The 26,559-nt window shown below is 39.6% G+C and overlaps 1 protein-coding gene and 1 pseudogene across 1 annotated transcript; both read left to right on the forward strand.

The window, feature by feature from the left end:
* Positions 1–794: 794 nt before the first annotated feature.
* On the forward strand, positions 795–17,207 carry LOC133128886 (T cell receptor alpha variable 20). The gene is made up of 4 exons (XM_061242693.1): positions 795–893; positions 11,369–11,571; positions 15,582–15,743; positions 17,136–17,207. Exons 1-4 carry the CDS (start codon positions 854–856, stop codon positions 17,205–17,207), a joined length of 477 nt encoding a protein of 158 aa, XP_061098677.1. The 5' UTR covers positions 795–853.
* Positions 17,208–18,970: 1,763 nt separating this feature from the next.
* On the forward strand, positions 18,971–22,190 carry LOC133128887 (complement component C8 beta chain-like; annotated as a pseudogene).
* Positions 22,191–26,559: the final 4,369 nt, after the last annotated feature.

Here is a 26,559-nt window from a genome sequence, read left to right on the forward strand (position 1 = left end):
TGAGGAAGTTCAGCAAAAACATCACACATCACACATCACTACATGTACCGTACATGTCATAATGAACTCATCTTGTTAAGAATGAGCGATACCTGTCAAAAGCTGTTCAATCTCTATAACTTCAAATTATTATTTCAAATAAGAATGTTTAAGTTTAATGTTACCTTGTACTCTTGCTTGCTTTTTGTGTATCTGTATTCACATATAAAAAACAGAGTTTTTCTTTAATGTATGTGTTTGGTTTACATACGTATTTAAGTGATAAATATAGTACTAACTGATATATCCTTTCTGACACCCAAAGCAAAATTGCATGGAAAGTACGGGGCGGGGGGTGAAGGGTGCTGGGGGATCTCTGACTATCATGGACATCGACATGTTGAGGATCAGACAAGTTCAAGAGTAAAATGTGTTTCCATTTACATTTCTTAAGTGATAAAAGAGCAGGAAATTGTTCTGAAAACCATGTTCTGCAATAATCTGGAATGTAAAATTAAATAATTGTTCAGTCGATTAACTGAACTACAGGTTACCACGCATAATGTGGGCTTCATTTACAAATGATACTCAATCATTTTACTTGATTTATTTGTAATCAGCCAAATGATTACTGTAGGACTGCTGTATGCCTCAGAACAAAAGCCAAACTTTTTGATAGAATCCAAGCCACTTTTGTGACATGAGTCTGTTTCATAGTTTGGTAAAGATGATAATACTCATTCATTTCCTATGTAAAGGAGGGGCTAAATGTGCAATGAGTAGTTGAGTTTCCTGTCAAAATGATGCAGAGGTAGTAGAAGAGACTTATTCTCTTCTTGCAGTGCTTAAGTTTTTCTTTCTAACAGCTACCACAATGCTGCACTGTTTGTTTCTTCTGTTTTCAACAATGATTGGTAAGCGCCATTCTACATGTATTTTCATGAATATTGTAATTTTCATGAATATTTAGTAATATAGATATATCCTGTACAGTGTATATTCTACAGTTTATAATTGCATTACCCTTTCTTATCACAAATCATTTCACTAGTGTCGAGGACCCGGCCCTAGGCCCTCCTGATGAGAGATTGACAGAAGATGGGTTAAGCAGGAATGCATTGTTAACCCCTCGCACACGCCATCGAGGTGGTAGTAAGAACGCCCGTAAGAAGAAAAATATGTGGTTCAGAGAATGAGCAGCCATACTTGTCAGTAGAGGAGTCTGAAGTCGGGGGACTTAGATTTAGGGTTTTAAGGAGCAAGGTTAAAGTTCTGACTGAGAATACCCCAACCCTACAAGGGAGGGGCACAATGCCCGGCTAAAGAAAAACAAAAATAAGGAAAACGGAAGGGATGTCAATACCGAAAGAAAATTAATGATTAATGGCGGATGATTTACACTCAGCTATTGGCTGGATGTCCTTTGTAGATCCCTTAAGGCGCCACAAAAAGGGGCACCTAAAGAGGGTGTTGGGATGGTGGCAGGCTTTAACGTCTGGCTTACATGAAATCAAAGTTTGGAGGAAGTCAAGGGGAGATTATGAAACTGACACAGACACCAGTGATGAATAGGTTCATTAAAAACAACATAAGGGCTAGTGTTTTTCCACTCATATATTAAGATGGGGGAAATTCCCAAACCAGAGGGGCCCATGAAATAAAATATTGGGGACGGTTCTTTGGAGGTATGAGAAAATGACAATTGGAAAAACAGAAATAATTAATATGGTCATTGAAAAACAGGTTATATAAAAGATAAATGTCTTCCCGCTTGACATAATGGGGGCATTTCTTATCAAAAAAGGTACACTTTTGTATGCAAAAAAGATATATACGGGATAAGTTTTTAGACCTTAGAGCAGGATCCCAGAATTTGGCTTCAGAAGATATCTACGAGCTGTTGAAGAGAGAGCAACGCAAGACAGTCAAGCTGGAGTGGCGCGCTCCCTCTGCGCGCCACTCCAGGATATGGATATGGAGAGAGGAGTGACGTACGCGGTGCGGACTCAGGTGAAGAAAGAGCCACGCAGAACAATTATAACCAAGCTGGAGTGGTAATTATAATCTATATTACTTGTAGAAGTAGGAAAAGTAACATATTATAAGTTTACTTTTATATATCTTTTATTTCTCATTAGGGTACTATATAAAGTAGAAAAATGTAGAGAAGTTATCATATTTAGATAAATATAATATTATAGGAATAGTTTATTTTTAAACGTCAAGAAGGGGGAGCTATAGGATAAGGCTAAGGCCAAAGAGGATGGATATAGGAAGGGTGTACCTTGATTTTTAAACATCGTGGTGGAAAGGTAATTTAGAAAGAGCTAAGAGGGGTATATGTAACTTGCATGTGATTAGCAAACTGCAAAAGATGATATGTACACTGTAATCTGTATAACTCTATTCTTTTGATTGATTATAATAAAGTATATCTTACTATAATCATATGTGATAAAGATTCTTTAGAGGAATACATTGAATACAGGACATCGATTACCAGATTTGCATCACACCCTTCACTTCGAGACTGGGCTGGAAGTTCAGTAGAACTTACCAGGGCTCCAGGACGTTCGGAGTACTTGAGTTCGTCCCCGAGACACCTCATTGTGAGGTACTGCTCGTGGGAACGTGAGGTCTGAGCTCGGCAAGGGGTCCGTGGCTCACGACAATTTTGGCGCCCAACGTGGGGCACGAGCAGCAGAGAATTGCTCACGGCCTATTGAGGCACTGTCTGAGTGGATTCCTACTCGAGGGTCTCGAGTTGATTACTGGCACTGAAGAGAAAGGTGCTGGACACCTAAGTAGTGAAACCGTAAATACTCGAACTCAAAAGGAATCGAAGTAATTTAGAATAAGTTACAATATTAGAAAACTGTATAGGACAGTAAATTCTAATAAAGTAATAGTATACATATCAATTTATAAATAGGTGGGAAAATGGCTGTCAGTGAGATGCCAGACCCACATATAGAAGTATATTTCCTAATAAAGAATAGCCCATAGTAGGGACTACTAGGGACTACAAGTCGCGCCTCCGACAGAGGGAGAGGTATTGGTTCGGAAAATACATGAAGAGAATGGATATTTCTCTTTTAATGTAATTAAGAACTTGAATAGGTTACATATACCCAAGCTGAAAGAGGTAGTGAAGGGAGTAGTTAAGAACTGCTCACAATGCCAGATGATTAATACACCACACAGCCTGTGGAGTGCTGGATTAACTATAAGGTCGAGTGTACCCTGGGGAAGTATTTGCATGGACGTGGCCGGTCCTGTAGTACGATCCACAGGGGGGCACCGATACTTGCTGATAATAGTTGATTCGTGCACTGGGTACACCCTGGTCCATCCTCTGCGGCAAGGTACGGGGAGACAGGTTCTAGCCAAGCTAGAAAGCACAGTAATGGCAATAGGAAAACCTAAAGAAATTAGATCAGACAATGGAGCACATTTCAAGGATACCATTATCAATAAATGGTGTATCAAAAACAATATAGAAAGAATATTTTCCCCACCCTATCATCCTCAAGGAAATGAGATAGTAGAGAAAGTGTTAGATAAAAATATGGTAGAATTGAAAAAGGGAGGAATAACCTCAGTGGCACAATGCTGGAAGAAATCAAAGGACCAGGCTGTTGCATCATGTGTTCATGTAATGAATTAAGGCCAGGATATCAGGGACCTGGTGGGGCAAGAGTACCCCCAAAAATAGAGGGGTTACCAGGGGACGCCCTATGGGGAATGACAACCCAGACAGGGCATTCTCCAGTAGTAATGATGCACAGATTAGTGGTCTGTGGACAGTGCAGGATTAGCATTGCGACAAATACCACTTTTCTCATGGCCAGAGAAATAGAGGGGCCTGAGAAGGGGGGGCAGCCTAGGAAAAAATGTAGCTGCCTTGAAACAGCAGAAGGGGAACTTGTGACATGTAATGAGTGCAGGGAACTCACTTTCGAGGGATCAGCTGTAGCAGCGGGCCTCACTCATGCATTAATCCCCTATGATAAAAATGAGACCTCCAAAGGTCAGGAAAAGTCAACATATGCCCAGCCCATTATGGGTAGACAAAGAGACGACCAACTAAGAAATGTTATTGAACAGACATACAACTATGGGCCCACCTGGCTGCTGATGGTTAACCGAAGGGGAGAGACAGATACCAGACCTATGAGGTTTAGGCGAAAAGCCATAAATAGAGAAGGAAGAGTAGTATGGAGATTAACAGATTATAAAGAGGAAGTTAAAAATTGTCTGTACCCACCAGAAGATGCTGAAATACTAGACATACCTTTTGGGGATCATAAAACCAGAGCATGGTACAGCAGTGATACAGATTTATTAATGAGAAAGTTCAAAGCTAGAGCACAAAAAGTAGGGCAAGTGGCATACTTCAGGTTACATGCTTTCCCTGTAGAAGGGATATTAAAAGGGGTGAGAAGACAATTAATTGTGTGCGCAGAAGGCCTAATTGATGATAAAGGGCAAGTGAGAGAAACAATTGTGGTTGAGGAATCTCGGAGGGGAGCCACAGGGCGGATAAACCCTCGCCGCAACCATTCTGATGATAAAGACGAGGCCACAGGGCCTCTTTACACACTAACCATAACAGTCACCACCAGAGTTGGGGTTGGCGAAGGTGTATACTCTGTTTCAGCTAGGCACTCAGTGGAACCCCTGTCTACAGACGCTGACGGAAAAGCAGCTGAACCTGTAGTTCCAGACCCCGAGCCAGAGTACAAGGACGTCCACGATTTTGCTACTACAATATCACTGAGAAATAACCCGAACAATGGAGGACCTAGAGATGCTTCTCAGCAACGACGCACAAGGAGGCCGAGAATGTCGTGCTTCAGCGGGTGTTTCCGATCAGGAAATGCTGACAGAGTACATGAAAATCCGAAATCAAAAGAAAAATCAACAAATCCTGCGCAGTGAGTCTTTGAAGAAGGGACAAAATCGGGAAAAGAAAGGGTTAGCAATACTAGGGTTAATAATTTTTGTAGTAGGAATAGGATTAGGAAATTATGTAATGAAATATAGAGTCCCTTACCAATACACATGCGTTACTAAGGAAATAAATGTGATCTGGTGTGAATACAACATGACATCACCAGGAAGTGAAAATAGTACTGAAAATTGCGGTCAGGAAATGAAAAACGAAACATGCTGTCACTATTTGACTCAAGGAGGTCAGAAATCCAGTATGATAGAATGCGATGTCAGCTGTATCAACACAGACGGGAAACAGAAATGTTCAAGAGGCAGGCAAACTCGATATTATCCAAGATCATTGGGGCATAAAGTAAAGCGGGAGGTCCCGACAAAAAATACTCAAAAGGCAAGGAGATGTGAGCTTAGATACCCCTTGCTTATAAGGAAAGGGTTACCGAGTTACACTGGACTTCGATGGTCACAATTAGAACAACGAGGAATAATATGGGGACCCACAACACCACTACTCACTAGTCTATATATAGGGGACCCGCAACAATATCCCAAAATAGATAAATCAATAAAGATGCAAAAGGAACTAGGGTGGACAAATACATATGTATATCAGAATAGAACTTTACTGTGTACATTAGCCTATTGGAGTCAAGATAAATTTCGAAAGGGCATTTGGGCAGCTGATACAATCCAAGCAATGCCATCGTTATTGATTAAGACAGTAATACCTTCTCGAGAAATAGTAGAGAAGATACTTCAGAAAGAAAGGGAGATGATAGAAGAAATGAGACAGTATGCAATATCAGTATATATAGAAGACGAAAAAGATATAAGGGAAAAATCAATCTCTAAAAACGACATTAAAAAGGGTGTAATGACAATGGCATGCACCTGGGAAGATGATGAATACGTAACCTTCAGATATAGGCCCGTAGAAGAACAACTTAGGAATTGGATAAGTTGGTACTGGAACAAAGTTATGAAAGGAAAAGATCCTAAAACAGATTACAAGGAAGAGTGGATTCATTATACGTTAATGAGTGGTTGGTGGGAGGCCTATGCTGGAGATATAGGGAATAATGCACAAAACCAGGACTATTTTAAAAATTATGTCCCTGACCACTTCGTGCCACCGCTCAGAACTAATTACACAGGGAAGCAAGAACATGGAGCTAAGCCTCAACTAATATATTTTAATGACAAATTTGGGAAAAGGTTGTATATAGTAAATCAGACTTCTGGGGCCCTACTTAAAAATATGGGGGTCATAACCCCAGATAACACCTGTAAGAGAGGAAAAGAGTTAATATGGCAACAGCCAGCTTGTGACCTTCGAGACGACTTGCGTCTGGTATGGAAAGCTTGGAAGGAGATGATTAATGCAGGACATGTATACGAAGGATATAAGTGGATGAGAAACTTAACTCTTTATAGCAATACAAGTAAACGTATTTTTATAGGGAGAGGAGGGGTCTCTAATGTGATCAGAGCAATCTGGACAGGAGTTAAACAAGGAGTGAATAATTGAGTAAATATGTTTAAAGAAACCACTTCTAATATCATGTCCTGGGGATGGGACACTATTAAATCCCTGTTTGGGCCCTGGGTATGGGTTATAGGAGTTGGAATATTAATCATAGGAATAATATATGTCATTTTTGTATGCTTAAGGTGCAGGCGTCATAGACAACAGTATTCATATCACAAGCTCGAGTCTCAAAAACAAGAGCATGAGCATCAGCGTACTTTTGCTGAAATCTTGACCCGACGACCCCGGCAAGAAATCACTAACTGTTAAGGGAGGCCTAAGATAGACATAAGGAAAAGATAGAGGGGTGAAGGATACTGACCTCAAAAACCAAAATGGCTACCCAAAACACAAACAGATAAGGTATAAAGCCTGGAACAGTCAGAGACACAGGTCACAGCAGAAAAACAACTGAGGCAAGCATATTGGAATAATGGCAACTTGGAACAGTTCCTATGAAACCATGAGCCTAATCGGGAATGTATCAGGGGAAGGAAATCTGGGAGTGCGGGATAACGGTGAAGCAATACCGTTAGCTCTATCCATGGTGAGTTCCCTCCTCCGAGCTCTTGATTTGAATCTTGGTAACATAGTAACAGTAATTAAACTCATTAGGAGTAAGAATTGTTAATTGAATTCTAAAATCAAAATATGGTTTTATTTGGAATGCGGATTTCAGGACAAGATTTCAGACAAAGATAACAAAATGTAATTTGAATGCTGAATGAGATTTGATTTTTGTCAATAACAGGCACCTTATGAATACAAATATGGAATTACAAATTTACTAAATGGCTAGTATTAACACAACATGCATTGGCTATGGGATATCTAAATTCTAATTTTTTTAATAGGCAGGTATTAAGAAATAATATAAATGCTATACCTGATCATGCTTGTGTTCGATGGGTCACAAATAATAACAGTCCTCAGTTGTATGTCCATGGAAATGCAATTACTTGTGAATCCAAAATGTAGGGGTAGGAGCCCAAAGAATGATTTATATATCTTGTGTACTTAGAAATCAAAACTGACACCTGAGGCCTAGGGCCTCCAAACAAAGAAGGGGATTCACAGGAATCCGCACACTGAAGTTACAAATTCAAAAATGAACTCCAAAGAGAGATGTCCCGTGTAAGAATAGTTGCATGGCCTCCTGCACCAAACCAGCAAACCGTATACATAAATCTACGCATCCAACAGAGATGTAACTTGATCCGTTGGACGTTTAAGATTGATTGGGAAAAATCCTGCTGGTTAATAAATAACCATTCTCACAAGGAAAAGAGAAATCTTGTAGTGTATATCCATAAAAAAAGTAATAATAATAATAATAAACCCCTAAATTATTCACCGGGCCTAATCGAAACCGTGTAAATAAAAAAAAAAAAGAATTAAGTTCCTAGGGAATATACATAATCAAAAGCGCATGGAAAAACGTATATATTTTAGTAGAGGTAGGATGGAAAAATAATATAAAATAAAGAAAAATTGTATTTGATCTCTTACAGAATAAAACCGGGAAATGGATTGTGGAAAAAGAACAAGTGGAAGCCAGTGAATCACAATTCCCAGTGACAGCCCTAAAAGAGGGGTTCGCAAATGAAACAGATACACCCAGAAATCCCATAGAATTAGGAGGGTATCGTAATCATATAGTGAATACTTTGTTTGCTTTTGGAGATAAGAAAAGGTTATTTAACACCTGCAACCTCAAATACCCCCCACTAGATTCCTGTCTGAACTGTGAGAAAACCGTGAGGTTTAGGAGGGGGGCCAGGGGCCTATACGGTAGTCTCTGCACCCCATGCTTTATCTTGAACAAGAATGAATGCATCAATATAATCAACCTAGACAATCACAGAGAAAAATTTGAAATTTTAGAGAATACAATGACTGTATATACAGACATTCCAAATTACCCATTGTCAGAGGGATTATTCGCACCCATAACATGTATCAGCATGATTAAATTCTATCCTTATAATGAGGAAAAACAAGATATTGTGACAATACACAGAAATATATTTCCGTATATCTACGAAGACCTTGAAGGGAAACAACAAACTAAATATATAATCAAGAGAAAAAAAGTACCCTCTCGACAGCTGTAAAAACACTCGAACGGGGAGAACTATGTGGGGAAGGGGTTTGTATTATCTGTATATTATTTTATTTTTAAAGACAGTTTGGGGTATACCCCTGAAGGAGAAGTACCAAACAAGGACAGGAGGTGATGTGTACAGAAAGGCTTTCCTGGAACAACAAGCCTTCCTCGATGGAAGGAACAGTTTCCAGATTACACGCTGTATCCCTGAACCTGAAGGAGGAAAGATCCCAAGGAGTCGGTGCATCATCTGCTTTGAGGATGTGAGAGACGTTGCCCATTTCACGCTGCGAGGAGGCATGCGGGGATGCCTGGAATGCGTCTGCTTCAACATGAAGACAACGCTCAGGAATGGACAGGACTTTGGATACGAGGCTCCTGTAAAGGAGTGGCTTTTGGGACTATTGGTTGCATCATTGTTTTATTCTTTTATTTTTTGTTTTTATATTAGCACACTGCGGATGTGCAACTGTCTAAAATGAGGTGGCTAACGATGGAGTGAGGCACGAAACAGGCACATTACTGTTGGATAAGCTTGCTATGTGTGTGGCTTAGAAGCTGCAAAAGGGGGAAAATTATATAGAATATTTTCCATAGTTATTCCTAGTTATTCTATGATAATCTTATGAATCAGTATGATTATCTTATGTTATTCTATGTATCAGGATGAGCAAAGTAGACAAATTATTTTTCTCTTTGAACATGTTATCATTTATATGATAAAAGGAGGGATTATGGAAGAAAAGTATAATACAACCTAGGATTTATATATACAGATATGTATTCTCATGCATATAATCAGAGGACTGCTTAAAAGAATAAATTGTTCTTGTGACAGATAACCAGAAAAAATGTAAGGGAGGGGTGAGTGCTCTCCTCAGCTTACGTCATATAGGCATATGTGCAGGAGATAGGGCAGAATACTTTCCCATTGGTAGGTGTGCTTATGGGCTTGATTGATGATAAAAAACAATGAGGAGGATGATAGATGGGAGCCCAGTTAGTACTTGGTACTCCCTACCGTTTGATACTTGGATATTAACGCTATGTGAGTTAATTGAGAGGCACTTACAGGCTAAGATTGGCTTAGTGCGAGGGGTTGAAGGGGGTGTCGAGGACCCGGCCCTAGGCCCCCCTGATGAGAGATTGACGGGGGATGGGTTAGAAAGGAATGCATTGTTAACCCCTCGCACACGCCATCGAGGTGGTAGTAAGAACGCCCGTAAGAAGAAAAATATGTGGTTCAGAGAATGAGCAGCCATACTTGTCAGTAGAGGAGTCTGAAGTCGGGGGACTTAGATTTAGGGTTTTAAGGAGCAAGGTTAAAGTTCTGACTGAGAATACCCCAACCCTACAAGGGAGGGGCACAATGCCCGGCTAAAGAAAAACAAAAATAAGGAAAACGGAAGGGATGTCAATACCGAAAGAAAATTAATGATTAATGGCGGATGATTTACACTCAGCTATTGGCTGGATGTCCTTTGTAGATCCCTTAAGGCGCCACAAAAAGGGGCACCTAAAGAGGGTGTTGGGATGGTGGCAGGCTTTAACGTCTGGCTTACATGAAATCAAAGTTTGGAGGAAGTCAAGGGGAGATTATGAAACTGACACAGACACCAGTGATGAATAGGTTCATTAAAAACAACATAAGGGCTAGTGTTTTTCCACTCATATATTAAGATGGGGGAAATTCCCAAACCAGAGGGGCCCATGAAATAAAATATTGGGGACGGTTCTTTGGAGGTATGAGAAAATGACAATTGGAAAAACAGAAATAATTAATATGGTCATTGAAAAACAGGTTATATAAAAGATAAATGTCTTCCCGCTTGACATAATGGGGGCATTTCTTATCAAAAAAGGTACACTTTTGTATGCAAAAAAGATATATAAGGGATAAGTTTTTAGACCTTAGAGCAGGATCCCAGAATTTGGCTTCAGAAGATATCTACGAGCTGTTGAAGAGAGAGCAACGCAAGACAGTCAAGCTGGAGTGGCGCGCTCCCTCTGCGCGCCACTCCAGGATATGGATATGGAGAGAGGAGTGACGTACGCGGTGCGGACTCAGGTGAAGAAAGAGCCACGCAGAACAATTATAACCAAGCTGGAGTGGTAATTATAATCTATATTACTTGTAGAAGTAGGAAAAGTAACATATTATAAGTTTACTTTTATATATCTTTTATTTCTCATTAGGGTACTATATAAAGTAGAAAAATGTAGAGAAGTTATCATATTTAGATAAATATAATATTATAGGAATAGTTTATTTTTAAACGTCAAGAAGGGGGAGCTATAGGATAAGGCTAAGGCCAAAGAGGATGGATATAGGAAGGGTGTACCTTGATTTTTAAACATCGTGGTGGAAAGGTAATTTAGAAAGAGCTAAGAGGGGTATATGTAACTTGCATGTGATTAGCAAACTGCAAAAGATGATATGTACACTGTAATCTGTATAACTCTATTCTTTTGATTGATTATAATAAAGTATATCTTACTATAATCATATGTGATAAAGATTCTTTAGAGGAATACATTGAATACAGGACATCGATTACCAGATTTGCATCACACCCTTCACTTCGAGACTGGGCTGGAAGTTCAGTAGAACTTACCAGGGCTCCAGGACGTTCGGAGTACTTGAGTTCGTCCCCGAGACACCTCATTGTGAGGTACTGCTCGTGGGAATGTGAGGTCTGAGCTCGGCAAGGGGTCCGTGGCTCACGACACTAGTCTACTGTATAAAAAGCTTTCATGGCAAGTTTTCATGAAGTATATGTGATGAAAAATATCTTCCACAGGTGACAGTTTTCAGAATGGAATCACATCCGTAACTAATGCAGTGCAAGCTTTGGAGAGCAACAGTGTCACACTGTCGTGCAACTACACTTCTTCTAGGACTGGAGACAGTCTACACTGGTATCGCCAATACCCCAGATCCAAACCTGAATTCCTCATACTCATCTCCAGAATTAAAGACAGAGAAGACAAAGCGGGCTTTACTGTTAAACATGAAAATGCAAAGAGCCTTGTGCATCTGGAGATCTCCTCTGCTAAAGTGACAGACTCTGCACTGTACTACTGTGCCCTGCAGCCCACAGTGACAGGAAACCCATAAACTCAATACAAAAACACAAGAAACATTTTTTTTTGTATATGACACATAACAGAATATAGCCCAAATAATAATAATACTAATAATAATAATAATAATAATAATAATAATAATTACACATATGTAGTTATTGAGAATAAATGCTGCCTTTATGCATCTTGATGACTATGATTCTGTTTAACTGAGGGATACAGTTACTGACACAAAGATCTGATCTGGGTGAATTTACTTTACTTTTGATCAGTTATAACATCCATGCAAGTCTTCCATAGTTCTCCATGGCATACTGCTCCATTATTATTAGTATTTTTTATTTTTTTAATGTATTTATTGTTAACCCATAATGTGCCCGGAAGCCACAGGCAATGGATTTTGATCAGTGTTTGGTAAAGAAATATCTCTCTTTCAGTTCTACATTATGTGGCTTGAGAAGTGAAAAAGAAGGTACTGGGTTTTTATTTAATTGAAGTGGCTGCTGCATCTTTAGTGACAGAAAATTGAAAGCCACACCTGCCAATCCCACACTTCAGCTAAAGTGGCATTTAAGAAACAAATTACAGGCTAAGAAAATTTTGTATTTAGATTGAGAGTGCTGAAAAAGCACTCTCACTGGGCCTCAGTGCAGTGACATCAGTTGGCCATAAGATGGTGCCATTAATCCACTGTGCAGAATTTCCCTCAAACTGATTTTTGTTCTGATACTTTATAACAGACAACTCAAACTTTATAATAAGCAATGAAAGTACCAAAAATGTGATTGGCAATATTACCAAATTTCTGTGTGGGGAGTGGTCTCACAATATAAATGCGAATAGTTAAAGTAAGAATGATATTAGTGTATGATCAATATTAGCAGCCACATACTGTACCACTACCACATGAGGCTTCATGTTTGAAACTCAAGTGGGCAGGTAATTCAGAAGTTAAAAGAATAAAACCTCTTCAGCACTGTACTGGTCTCCCTCAATGAGAGAGAGGACCCATACAGGGACATCAGCACTGTGCTGTTATACCTCACTGAGAGAGAGGACACACACAGGGACTTCAGCACTGTGCTGTTATACCTCACTGAGAGAGAGGACACATACAGGGACTTCAGCACTGTGCTGTTATACCTCAATGAGAGAGAGAGAGGACACATACTCAATGAGAGAGAGAGAGGACACATACAGGGACTTTAACACACCTAGACTACAAACACAAATGCTTCCTTTATTCTGTGGAATTCTACTTTGTTTCATTGGTAAATATTTTTTTCATTCTGAAGTGTAAAGTATGATTATTATTATTTCTTTTTTATTTTTAGAAATAAAACACTTTTTTTTAAAATGTATTACCAGTATATAATATCAATATTTAAATTAAATGAAATTTCAACCGTTTTTCCATCCTCCTTGTTTTCCAGGTAATACATTATATTACATTACATTAATACGGGCAATTTATACTCTCCAAACAGCCTAACCTGCATGTCTTTGGACTGTGGGAGGAAACCGGAGTACCCGGAGGAAACCAATGCAGACACAGGGAGAACATGAAAACTCCACACAGAGAGGATTGGGGGGGATTCGAACCCAGGACCTCCTTTCTGTGAGGCGGCAGTGCTAACCACTGCACCAACCGTGCCGCCCTGTTAGAAATTCCATTTCCAGTAAGTCCATTACCCCTCATTCGAGTAATTCTAATATCTTAATCCAATTAAGTTAGAATATTTGAAGTAGTTTTGCATTGAATCTTGTTCATAACAGTTCAGCAGTTTATTGATAAGCCAATATAATATTTTTAGCCCATTCATCTCAACTAGCATTTGTTTAAGCATAGTGTAGGCATGCATGGGTGGCCCACAGCCCCACAGGGTAATATAGCATCCGGAGGTGTGAGGATGCATTCAATTCAATTACAAATTAATTCTCTGTTTCTTTACAAATAACACATTCAGTAGTTTTACATTCTCATCAGGTCACTGTTGCCCCTCCCACACATCCTCACAGAAAAACTAAGGCACATATTCTGCCCCAGGTTCTCTCTCCTCTAATAACCTGAAGGTTCACCTCACAACAAGATGCAACTTTTTACAGGGCTGGTGTTAACGGTTACCTTCTGTAAGTTATATTTGCTGACCTCAGAAGACATTGGTTTGTTCCTATAACTAAATTTAATTGTGACTACAGAAAAATATAGATAATTAAGTTGTCACAATTAAATTTAGTTATAGGAACAAACCAATGTCTTCTGACTCTTAGGCATTTCCTCTGGAGAAGTCAAATTACTAAATATGACAGAAGGACAACAAGTATCCATGGAATGTATCACAAGCACGAGCGGCTCAGGAGATTATTACCGCTTCTTCTGGTACCGTCAGTCCCCTGGGTCAGCCCTTCAGTATATCCTGCACAGGGGAGACGGCAGTGGTACAGCAAATTTTGCCAAACAACGATTTGAAGCAACTACAGAGAAATCCAGTGGAAAAACAACCCTGACAATTGCAAACTTAATTCCAGAAGACTCTGCATTGTATTACTGTGCACTGTGCCAGCTCTCATACAAAAACCTGCTAGGATTCCATCCCTTTGATGGTGGTTTTAATCAGAAGGAGCAGGAAATGCCTCATAATGTGGTATCTTCATTCTTGGGCTCAGTCCAATGCACCTGTAATCTATTTGTACAGAATGTAATACATTTTGTGGTGCAAAAATAATGATGTTTCCTTTTTTCTTCTCATGTCATTTCTGATGCATTGATTGGCAGTGATCCAACCCTAGACTGTAGCAGAAGAGATGTGATAATACTCAGAAAGAAGATGCATTCCATTAAATCTCATTCATTGATTCATTCATTATCCTAACCCGCTTATCCTGAACAGGGTCGCAGGGGGCTGGAGCCTATCCCAGCATACATTGGCGGAAAGGCAGGACGGGGGGCATTGACGGGGATTCGAACCCAGGACCTCCTTGCTGTGAGGTAGCAACAGTAAAACTTCAAAATGAAAAAAGGAAAGAAAAAGAAAAACACATTGGTCTTAAATAATTCATCAGAATGAGGCTATAAGTCATTGACTTCATATTAGGGGCCTTTCTGTGAAAAGCTGATGAAGTTGACTCCCATTGCTACTCATGTATCAGAATCCCTCAGTAACCTGATGGAAGCAGAGTAGTGGGGTATGTGTAGGGTCAGTATATTAACTTGGATTTTCTCTATTCCAAGTGCTTGTGAGGTCTATACTGTAACAAAGCTTTCATGCATGGCACCACTGTATAATAAACAGATGACATACTAATTTCATTCTGAATGTGAAATATTTCCAGTCAAATAAACAAATCAAGGCTGTCTATGGCCTAGGTGATCACTTCAAAATGATCCTGCTTTTTAAACTGCAGAGGTCTGACATGTACAGCATGTGTTTTGCATCCAGAGCTAAATCGTGAATGAGAAGGAGGAGTTTCCTCTTAGAACTACAGTATGCAGAGCGATTCAACATAGAGGATGTGTTGTTCAAGCTGTGCTTAAAGTCAGTGTTTCTTTGGAAAAACCTTCATGACGCTCTGCTGTTTACTTCTTCTATTTTCTTCTACTATCATGGGTAAGTGACCGATTGCATTTTTCTGATCTGTGGTGCTGTTGTTTCATTCAGACATAAGGCTTGATTTGAAAGCCCCATTATTAAAACTGGAACTGGAGATTGCATTATATAAAGTAAGAAAACAAATTACTTGGAATAATATTTGCTACCATTAATGTATATTATTGTACTCATAAAACCATTTCATATCATTTGGACTCCAGGTGAAAGCCTCGGACAGGATGCAATTACATCCACATCTAGAGGAGAGCATGTTCTGTGTGGCAGCAGTGTTACTCTGTCATGCAACTACTCAGCCCTTAATCTGAACAATCTACAGTGGTATCACCAGCACCCTGGATCCAAACCAGAATTCCTCATCCTCATCTATGCTGAGGAAAAGACAGACAAGAGGTTCACTGTGAAACATGACAAAACGAATAGACATGTGCAACTGGAGATCTCCTCTGCTGAAGTGTCAGACTCTGCACTGTACTACTGTGCCCTGCAGCCCACAGTGACCGGAAACCCATAAACTCTGTACAAAAACCTGACAACTCCTGAGACAAGATAGAAACCCATAAGTTATTGTCCTGTATATTGCATTACAGTGATGAGGGAGGAAACTTGCATCAACACCACAAATTAGTAGCACCCACCTGGATGATGCACCGGCAGCCATTATGTGTCAGAATGCTGACCACACATCAGCTGAGAGGTAAAGAGGGAGAGCATTAGTTTTAGCCAATTAAATCAGGGGATGATTAGTTGAGAGAGCCAGGGTTGATTATTTAGGCAGGACACCGGGGAACCCCATACTCTTTGTGAAGAGTGCCATTGGATCTTTAAAGCACAGTATGCCAGAAATAGGTTTGAAATGGCATGAAGAATACAATTCCCATGTTCATATCTTGCAAGCAATTGCATAAGAACAGGTAACAAATAAGACTGAGGTTAAGAAACATTCTGGCCACGTGTCAACACTTTCAGAAATTAGGACACTACTGATTCAATTCACTGTTGATCAGTTAAAAATAATTTACCACTTTTTATGTAATTTTCATTTGCAATATACTATAATATGAACATGGGAATTTTATTCTCTATGGTATGCATAGCAATTTCTCAAAATGTAGTTTAAGAGGATGAGTAAAATAATTAGGATACGCTTGAAGTCTACAGCTGTAGCCGGAACTCATACACGTCACATGAGATATGATTTGGTCAATTAAATAATCAAGTTTGCACAAAATCCTGAAACGGATCGGCCCTTGTACACCTCTGCGTTAAACCAAGGCCCTGACTCACTGTGGTCACTAAGGTAAAGAATCCATTTTAAAATGAAAAGCATGCAATTAACCTTGTGTAGACTTAACATTCTGTATAGTCCCCTTGTCCTAAGGGTCAAAAATGACCCTCCTTCACTAAACCCCTGAAATAAAACAGCTTACTTTCATTTTAAACCCCAAATCAATTTTGCATGACGAAACAACCTGTCACTCATCTCAAACTTTGTCATCAAATTTCAAGTTGAAAAAAAGATAATTTTGTGGGTTTTCTCTGCTCTTAAACATAGGTCATTTTTGACCCTTAATACAACCCAATGGTTAAGAAACATTAACAGCTTGTTGAAATTGTTTGATGGCGATTGGGGTTGCAACAAAAACCATCATACACTGGTGTACCCCAGGACCGAGTTTGGAAAGCACACTGTCCTCGCCCCCTACTGGTCAACCAACAACACTTCCAGTAGCAACTCCTTTTTCCCCAGGAGGTCTCTCATCCAAGTATTAACCAAGCCCACACTTGCTTAGCCAGCCAATCAGCAGGGGCAAGGTGCATGGTGGTATGGTATGGCAATAATTTATGGACATAAAACTTCTGCTGGCTCCAGGCAGTAAAGATTCCTGTCGGCAATATAGGCTGGATCCTGCAGCTGGGACATGACATTGGCCAACTGTTATGAATCTGGTGTTTTACTAATTGTTGACTTGCTGCTCCAATTTGCCACTGTGACTGGTATGCATCAACAGGAAAAACACCAATGAACTTGGTCTCAGTGTGGTGTAGTGCCTCCATTTTCACACCAGCTGTCCCCATTTTACTGGATCCTATTTTCCCTCAAATTCTCTGTTTCTTTTGATGCCACTGAACTGCACAACTCTTGCTGAAAATAGCATACATAGGATGGGTTACTTTAAAAAATATTACAATATGTAATATTTGTAGTGGTCTTAAGTGAAATTCTTGGTTTTAGAAAACTACCTAGAAATACTGCCTATTAAGTTAAGCAAGTTATATTCAGTCGACAATATATGTTTTTTTCATGATTGTAGCTACTGTATATGGTAGGCTTGTGAATATAAATAATATTTAATACATTATATTTGTTATTTATGCTTTGCAGAATATTGTATTTTATTTTATATATTTAATTCAGCCCACAGGTTTGTCAGGTTTAACTTAAAACAAAAGACAATATAGAGAATATGATTCCCTGTAATGTTTTGTGTTCAGGGGAGGAGCTATATAGGCAGTGAGTGGGAGAGTTTCCTGTTAAAACTATACAGAGGGAGTCACAGTGGATGACTTACAATGTTGTGTTTAAAGTCAGTGTTTCTTTTGAACAGCTGTCATGATGCTGCTCTGTTTATTACTTCTGTTAACAGGGGTGGGTAAATGCATTTAATCAGCAACATGCAAATGTTTGGCTGATTCCTATGTCTTGTGTAAATACAAATGATTGTGTTATTTATTTGAATAATGTACATAACATACATTTTTTTCTTCCACAGATGACAGTTTTCAGGATGAAATAACAGCAGCAGCTAAAGAAGTGAATGTAGCCCCAATCCAAACGTGAATTCCTCATCTCTGTTGTAAGCACTGACAGCACCAGGGGCAATTTACTGCTAAACATGACAGAAAGAAGAAAGAAACAGTTCTGGAGATCTCATCTGCTGATGTGACAGACTCTGCACTGTATGTAGTACTGTGCCCTGAGGCCCACAGTGACAGGAAATCCATGAACTCAGTACAAAAACTTCTTATTTCTGTTTCTTTGAAGTTAAACATTTTGATGAAATATCACGCATCAATTTCCTCCATTTGGTTCCTACGATAGAAACCTTCAGAGGAATGTATTTCATTTGAGAATTTAGTTTTTGATCAACAATGACACTCCTACAGTAACCATTGCTGTGCAGTAGTATATGCAAATGACAGTTAACATTAGCAGGACCATTTTCAGAGAAGAAATTGTGAAATGATTGTATTAAGCATGTTGAGTTGAAAATAATTTGTTCGTGACAGGTAGTTTTGATTTCCCAGTGACAGTCAGCACTAATTGGCCACAATTCATGATCACTGGACTGCAGCTGTTTGAAGAGCAGTGCCTCACTGTGGGGCCTTACATTTGCCACAAGATGTCGCCATGTTGCTTGTGATGTGACAAAAGCAATCAAGGACAATGTTTTCATATGTATATGTTCATGTTTGTGGATATAAACTGCTATTTAGACACCACATTAGTTGATCTTTTCATTGATGGGCATCATGTACTGCATACTGCAAACAGACTGTTTGGTGTTTTAATAAAACTTTCTAAACTGGTTCATAGCATAGTTCATATAAGGAAGGCCTCTCAGCTTATCTTGAGAAGTCTGACAGGACCTTTAAAGTAGTCATTTTGCCAGGGTAATAGAGGGAGCAATGGAATGATCTAGAAAGATGCTTGTTGCAGATAGTAAGGTGAAAAGGACACATGTGGAGGACTTTGTTGCCATGGTAAGGGGGGGCAGCAGTGAGTCCATCTCCAGTTTGGTCTCGAAACAGCTGCCCACAGCCTTGATCATGCAGGACTGGGGCGAATCCATCTTCTACAACCCAGACTTCCTCCACACCAAGGTACCCCTTTGCACACCCTCACAGAAGCACTGCCAGGGCTCACAAGCCTGTTCAACAGATTCAGAATCAATTCTATTTTTGTTCTGTCCACTCAGGATATGGACCTGGATTGACTGGAAATATCCTTAAAGTACTTAATGGCCATTTTTCCCATTTAATTAACTGAACTCCAGTTAATTTGCAGAACTAAAAGGGAATTGACCCCAACTGTGATGCTGAATGAGGGAATTTGTTATTTCTCACACTTTACCTCTCACATTGATCCTGAACTCGGGTCAGCACTGTTCTTGTGTGATAAGTGTGTGAGTACTGAGCTGGAGAAGGACTGATCTGAGATCTGTTCTGTGCTTACTGCATATACTGGCTTGATAAGAGGCTGACCTTGAATTGCAGGTGGAGCCTATTTTTGAGCTGGTGACCACAAAAGATTTTGTGAACGCCGGACCATTAAAGAGGAACCTACAGCTAGCCCTTTCTGAGTACCTGGAGGAAGCCAGCCCCTGTCGCTGTGCCCCCTGTCGCAACAACGGTGTGGCAGTCCTCCGAGGTACAGTTTATACTACTGCCGTGATACTTGCTCTCAAGTACCCCACATACCACTGCCATTTCACCCGTTCAAAAGTACCTACAGTGCCCTCCACTATGTTTGGGACAAAGATTGTCACAATTTGGAATCAGACACTTAAAATGCACATTCTCAGATTTTATTAAAGGGTATTTCTTTTGATAGATTTTGGTTTCACCATGTAGAAATTACAGAGGTGTTTATATATTGTCCCTCCATTTCAGGGCACCATAGCTTCACAGGTGTTTGTAATTGCTCAGGTATGTTTAACTGCCTCCTTAATGCAGGTATGAGAGAGCTCTCAGCACCTAGTCTTTCCTGGTCTTTCAACACAGTTGGAATCTATTATTGCTGTTTATCAAAGTTTCCAGTGAAAGTCAAGGAAGCCATTATGACTGAGAAATAAGAATAAAATGGTTAGAGACATTGGCCAAGGCTTTGCAAAATCAACTGTTTGGAACAACTAATCGCAAAGGGACTGGCAGGCCAAGGAAGACCTCCACAGCTGATGACAGAATCATTCTCTCCATAATAAAGAAAAACACCTGTCCGACAGATCAGATCAGATCAGATCAGAGTCAGGTGTGGATCTGTCACTGACTACTGTTCGCAGAAGACTTCATGAACCGAAAGGCTACACTGCAAGATGCAAACCAGGTTACAGTTTGCTAAGAAGTACTTAAAAGAGCAACCACAATTCTGGGAAAAGGTCTTGTGGGCAGATGAGATGAAGATTAACCAGATTGAAGGCAAGAGCAAAGTATGGAGTTGAGAAGGAACTGCCCAAGATCCAAAGCATACCACCTCATCCGTGAAACATGGTCGTGGGAGTTCATCTGCTCAAGTTCAACTGAATGCCTCCAAACTCATTGGCCGGCGGTTCATTCTACAGCAAGACAATGATCAATGATTCATTGTCTTACTGTAAAAAGCTCAAAAATGGTCAGTTCTTGAGTTGCCAAGTCAATCACCCATTCTTAATCCACTGGAGCAGGCTGTTCATCCACTGAAGAGAAAACTTCAGAGGACTAGCCCACGACACAAGCTTGAGCTAAAGATGGCTACAATATAGGCCTGGCAGAGGATCACCAGGGAAGACACCCAGCAACTGATGATGTCCATGAATCGCAGACTTCAAGCAGTCATTGCACGCAAAGGGTATGCAACAAAATATTAAACGTGACTACTTTCATTAACATAACATTGCTATGTCCCAAACATTTGGTGAAACCAAAATTTTCCCCTTAACAAAAATTCCCCTTATTAAAATCTTACAATTGTACATGCCAATGTTTAATTATCAGGCCTTAACTTCACCCATCTTCTTTATTTTATTGTGCATTTTGGCAAATGCATCAGAGGCACCTAAATGTCTTCAATTTCCAAGCTTTTCTGAATCAGCTAGCCAATTATAATACCCATATTGAACAGGTAATTGGTGTTTGTGATGTCATGAATTGTAACATTGCATTACATATTAGGTGTAACAGGCAGAAGTAATGGCAGCCAATTACACACCTGGTAGCAAATCCATTAACAATGGATTCAATTCTGGGGCTCTTGAAGGAGCAGGATTTAGGCACAGTCAGGTAATGGCTTGTGTTTTACTGTGGTTTTTATTTCTGAGATTATCAGAAAAATCTTCAAAATCGCTGGGACGTGCAAAGAAATGGCCAGCTTTCTCACAAATGCTGACACTTTGATTTAAGTGTGATGTCTCAATGTTGGGTTGTGAGTTGTCTCAGTGTGATATGTTAATGTTGTATTGGATTTACATTTTACATTTTTGTCATTTGGCAGACGCTTTTAATCCAAAGCGATTTACAAGTGCATAGGTTCTACCACAAGTCAATGCATCACATCCAGAACTAGGAAACTACACATGGAATGCTGTTCTAAACATATAGTCGTCATCATAAGTGCATCATCTTAAGTGCATCATCTTATAAAAATATGCTATCTCCTATTACGTAAAAGGAACAAGATGTGATTGTATATGTCCTGCGGGAACCAGTGGGAGAGGATGTGAGGTCACCCAAAGAACAGGTAAGAATGCTCTCAAAATCTCATCATTCTGGCACTTTCTACATCTGTTAGAACAAAACATTACCATGTTTGTACTTGTGGGCAGAATGATCACTAAGAGAGGCATTTGCAACACATGATTTGAGGGTGCCTCACATCTTACATGTTTGACTTTGTGAACAGTGCTCATTTCCATAAGACACCTCCCTCTAAATTGGGAATAACATTTCAAAGGTATTTCATTCATGCTAATGGAACATAGCGAGTGAGTGATTCTGACCTTCGCGACACCCTTGCAGATGTTGCAGTCGATGGAGGATGGAGCTGCTGGTCATCCTGGTCAGCTTGCAGCCAACGCACCAAGCACAGAACCCGGCAGTGCACCCACCCCTCACCCAGAACGGGGGTGTGCCTTGCACTGGAATAAATACAGAATCTGCAGACTGCATTTAACTCCCCCTGCCCAAACACAAATGCAACAATAAAACACATCACTGGGAACTGCTGATTGATCCATTTTCTTACATTTACTCGGGAAATATGAAAGGCACATTATAAGCAGTACTTGCCTTGCTACAGAAACATAACTGCAACTTGCCAAATTCAGATGAATCAGTCAGGTAGTGAAGTAGAGAAGCAGTAGGGTAAAAAGGCTGACCATACAAGGAAAGGAAGTGAGGTAGATAGGCTGACTGTACAGAAGTAAACAGACAGGAAGTGAGGTAGAGAGGCTGGTCATACAGAGCCAGACCAAGGGGCCAGCTTCCGAGCTATTTGTTTCGGCAATTGAAATGAAGTCACCCCCCAGTGATACCTATATTTTCACAAAAACCTATTTTTCCATTGGACTCCATTCACATTTGACCGCAAATAATGTTTGGCACCATAGCTTCACAAGTGTTTGTAATTGCTCAGGTGTGTTTAATTGCCTCCTTATTGCCGGTATAAGAGAGCTCTCAGCACCTAGTCTTTTCTAGTCTTTCAACAGGATGAGTGGAAAAAATATTACCACTCATATACTGATGTTCAATATTTGCTACATATTTGTAGCAAACACAGAGGTCAGACCTTTTCTTCCGAGCACACAGACAAAGATAGAGATTTTCCCCAAAAAATTATGTAAAACTATCCAAGCATTTATCATTGGTTCATCATGTGACCACCAAGGACAAATGAGTAGGAGCAGTGAGCGAACCTGCTGCCCAGTGTGGTGGAATTTCTCCCCATTGGTTTTTATTGCCATCGCTAACTATATATATATTATATACTCTATATATTATATAGGCAGACATGTAGTGAAACAGTGATGTTGAGCATATGGAGACATATCATCCAGTATTCTAGAAAGGTACAATTCTATAAAGCTATAAAAAGGGGGAAACTGTTGAAAATAATTTATCTTGAGAAAAGAAAATGTATGTTTTTACTCAACTGATATTGACATGTATACTAAGAATGTGTGTGAGTGTATGGTGAATGAATAATGAGCAGTCACTACCACCAGAGGCTGCAGATGTGAGACTCTAGGGGGCGGGTAATACAGGAGCTACAAGAACAAAACCTCTTCAGCACTGTGCTGTTATACCTCACTGAGAGAGAGAGAGGATACATACAGGGACTTCAGCACTGTGCTGTTATACCTCACTGAGAGAGAGGACACACACAGGGACTTCAGCACACTCTGCAAACTGCAAACACAGATGTTGCCTTTATTCTTGATTCTCTTTCGCAGTATAGGTAAGAAAATATGTATATTTTCATCAGTTTACCAGACTGTCCTATAAAAGTGAAAATGCATACCAATTTGAATGCATGTAGTCCTTCTTCTTCTTCTTCTTCTTATTATTAATTATTTTTTGGTGAAATTGTTACATATTTCTTACCTTACCAATATTTCTGTTCTTGTGTAATGTTTCCCAGGTAACACACAAGGTGATTCTGTCCTCCAAAATCACTCAGTGTTCCTGACAGAAAATGAGATGGCATCACTGTACTGTCAGTATGAAACAACTGACGGTGCTCCTGTTCTCTTCTGGTACATCCAACAAGATAATAAATCACCAGAGCTCATACTCAGTAATTATAAACTCCATGGAAATGGTTATAAGGAAGGACTCACAGCTCATCTTGAGAAGTCTAACAAAACCTTTAATCTGAAGATAGCTGCAGCTGTGCTGTCTGACTCTGCCACATACTACTGTGCTCTGAGGCCCACATTGTGCTAGTCTGTTTCTCACCTCATACCAAAACCCCCTTTCTCTGTCAGAGCATACTGTATTCCGCACTTACTATGCTTTCAACATCTGCTGAAATAGTTTCACACTCAAAAGTAATGTGCCAGAATTCTGCTTAATATAACTATTTTTCATTCCAGTCTAACTCGACTGCAGTTAATGAGGAAATAAAGGAGTAAACGAAATGGTTAAATAGATATTTTGCACGCAAATGACAGTTCTTACTCTTCCTGTTTATGGAATAGTTATGAATAATATTATTATATATCTCTTTTAACACACAAAGAAATGAATTACACTTAGTTTCCCAGGCTAATATTGTATCTTAAACAGAATCTCCTATCAGAAATGTTAAATAATCAGATTTCTTAGTAGCTTTTAATTTAAATGGAGACTCCTGACATCTAGCGTTAGTTTGTCGAAGTACAATACTATTTGACTATTTTAATTAGGGGCCAAAGGTCCACTGGCCTCATTTATTTGAGGTTAGAATCTAGAGGTATTGCAATCGCAGATTCTATAGGGCTTCTATATGTTACATTGCCGGTCCTTCTAGCATTACCGGGTTTAATTTTATTTTTTTCCTTACAAGTAATATATAGGCACATATTGTACATAATGAAATCCTATCTGAGGGCATCTTGTGAAAATATTAAGCAATATAAATCACAAGTGGACTGTACATTGGGAAAGGCATACCAGGAACCAAAAATTGCATTTCTATTACATTTAGCAGATGCTCAAATAGTGACTGACAATGTAGGACAACAGAAGCTCATTCACCTGATTCATGTGAGTAATTGTACCTGGCCTAAAAAGGAATCCATTCTCAGCTTCACCTGGAAATTACACTGAAATTGGAATTGAAACTGTAATGTTTCTGTATCTGTCCTGTGTGTATTTATGATTATTCTTGTTATTTATTCATTTTTCATACATCCTTGGTTATTGTTTTCCATTACAGTTCTCATTTGTCATCCCCTCAGTCTCTGTTTCAACCAGTGTCAGAACGTTGATCAGTTATAGTGCCAAATTACTTGTACGCCTTGATTTTCGAGCCTGCCTTACCCTCCTGGTTTGTTTGCCCTTCTGTTTTCTTGGTTTTCGACATTCGGTTTTGACCTCGGTTTTTGCCTTCGCCCTTTTGTACTTTCGCCTATTGACTTTTGCCCGTTTTCTCGACCATTCTTTTGCTTGCTGTTTTTGTCTTTGTCTTTGTCTTGGATCTCCTGGCTTAAAAATTCGGAATAAAATACTACGTTTTTGGATTATCCCCTGGTCTGCGTCTGGGTCCTCGTACCGTACATAATAGAAACGACATTCTCATCAGGTCACTGTTGCCCCTTTCACACATCCTCACAGAAAAGCTAAGCCACATATTCTGCCCCAGGTTCTCTCTCCTGTAATAACCTGAAGGTTCACCTCACAACAAGATGCAGCTTTTTACAGGTCTGGTGTTAACCGTTATCTTCTGTACGTTTAATTTAGTTACCTCAACATAATTCAGGCTCAAAATCCCTTTTTTAAGCATTTCAACATTCATTCTAGAAGACACTGCCATCACATGACTTGTTATTTGATGATAATATATTGGGATTTTTGACAGTTTTCAGGATGAAATAACAGCAGCAGCTAAAGAAGTGAATGTTCTGGAGGGAAGCAGTGTTACACTCTCATGCACTTACACCACTGATGCAAGCTATCTATTCTGGTACCGGCAGTACCCCCGACCCAAACCTGAATTCCTCATCTCTGCTGTAAGCACAGACAGAACCAAGGGACAGTTTGCTGCTAAACACGATAAAAAGAACAAAAAGACAATTCTGGAAATCAAATCTGCTTAACAGAGAGACTCAGCACTGTACTACTGTGCCCTGCAGCCCACAGTGACAGGAAACCCATAACCTCTGTATAAAACGTCAAACAAAATATCAGAACTATGCTAAATATTATTTTGAACCATTCTCTCTGTTGCTTTAAACGTAACGTAAATTTAGATTTTCCAGATCACTGTGATGGATACCTTCAAAGGAATGCATTTCATTTGAGAAGTTTAGTTTCTGCCATGAATAGATCTAGCAGTGAAGAGAAGTCATTCAACAGTCTGTGATACCTTGCCAAATGAGACTGGAGTCATTCATTCTAAAATTAATTAATATACAGTGGTGTGAAAAAGTGTTTGCCTCCTTCCTGATTTCTTACTTGTTTGCATGTTTGTCACACTTAAATGTTTCAGATCAAACAAATTTAAATATTAGTCAAAGACAACACAAGTAATCACAAAATGCAGTTTTTAAATGAAGGTTTTTATTATTAAGGGAGAAAAAAAATCCAAACCTACATGGCCCTGTGTGAAAAAGTGATTGCCCCCTAAACCTAATAACTGGTTGGGCCACCCTTAGCAGCAACAACTGCAATCAAGCATTTGCTTGCATGCCACAGCATCTCAATAGGATTCAGGTCAGGACTTTGACAAGGCCACTCTAAAGTCTTCATTTTGTTTTTCTTCAGCCATTCAGAGGTGGACTTGCTGGTGTGTTTTGGATCATTGTCCTGCTGCAGAACCCAAGTTCGTTTCAGCTTGAGGT

This window comes from Conger conger, chromosome 5 (genome assembly GCF_963514075.1).
Source record: "Conger conger chromosome 5, fConCon1.1, whole genome shotgun sequence".
Taxonomy (NCBI): Eukaryota; Metazoa; Chordata; class Actinopteri; order Anguilliformes; family Congridae; genus Conger; species Conger conger.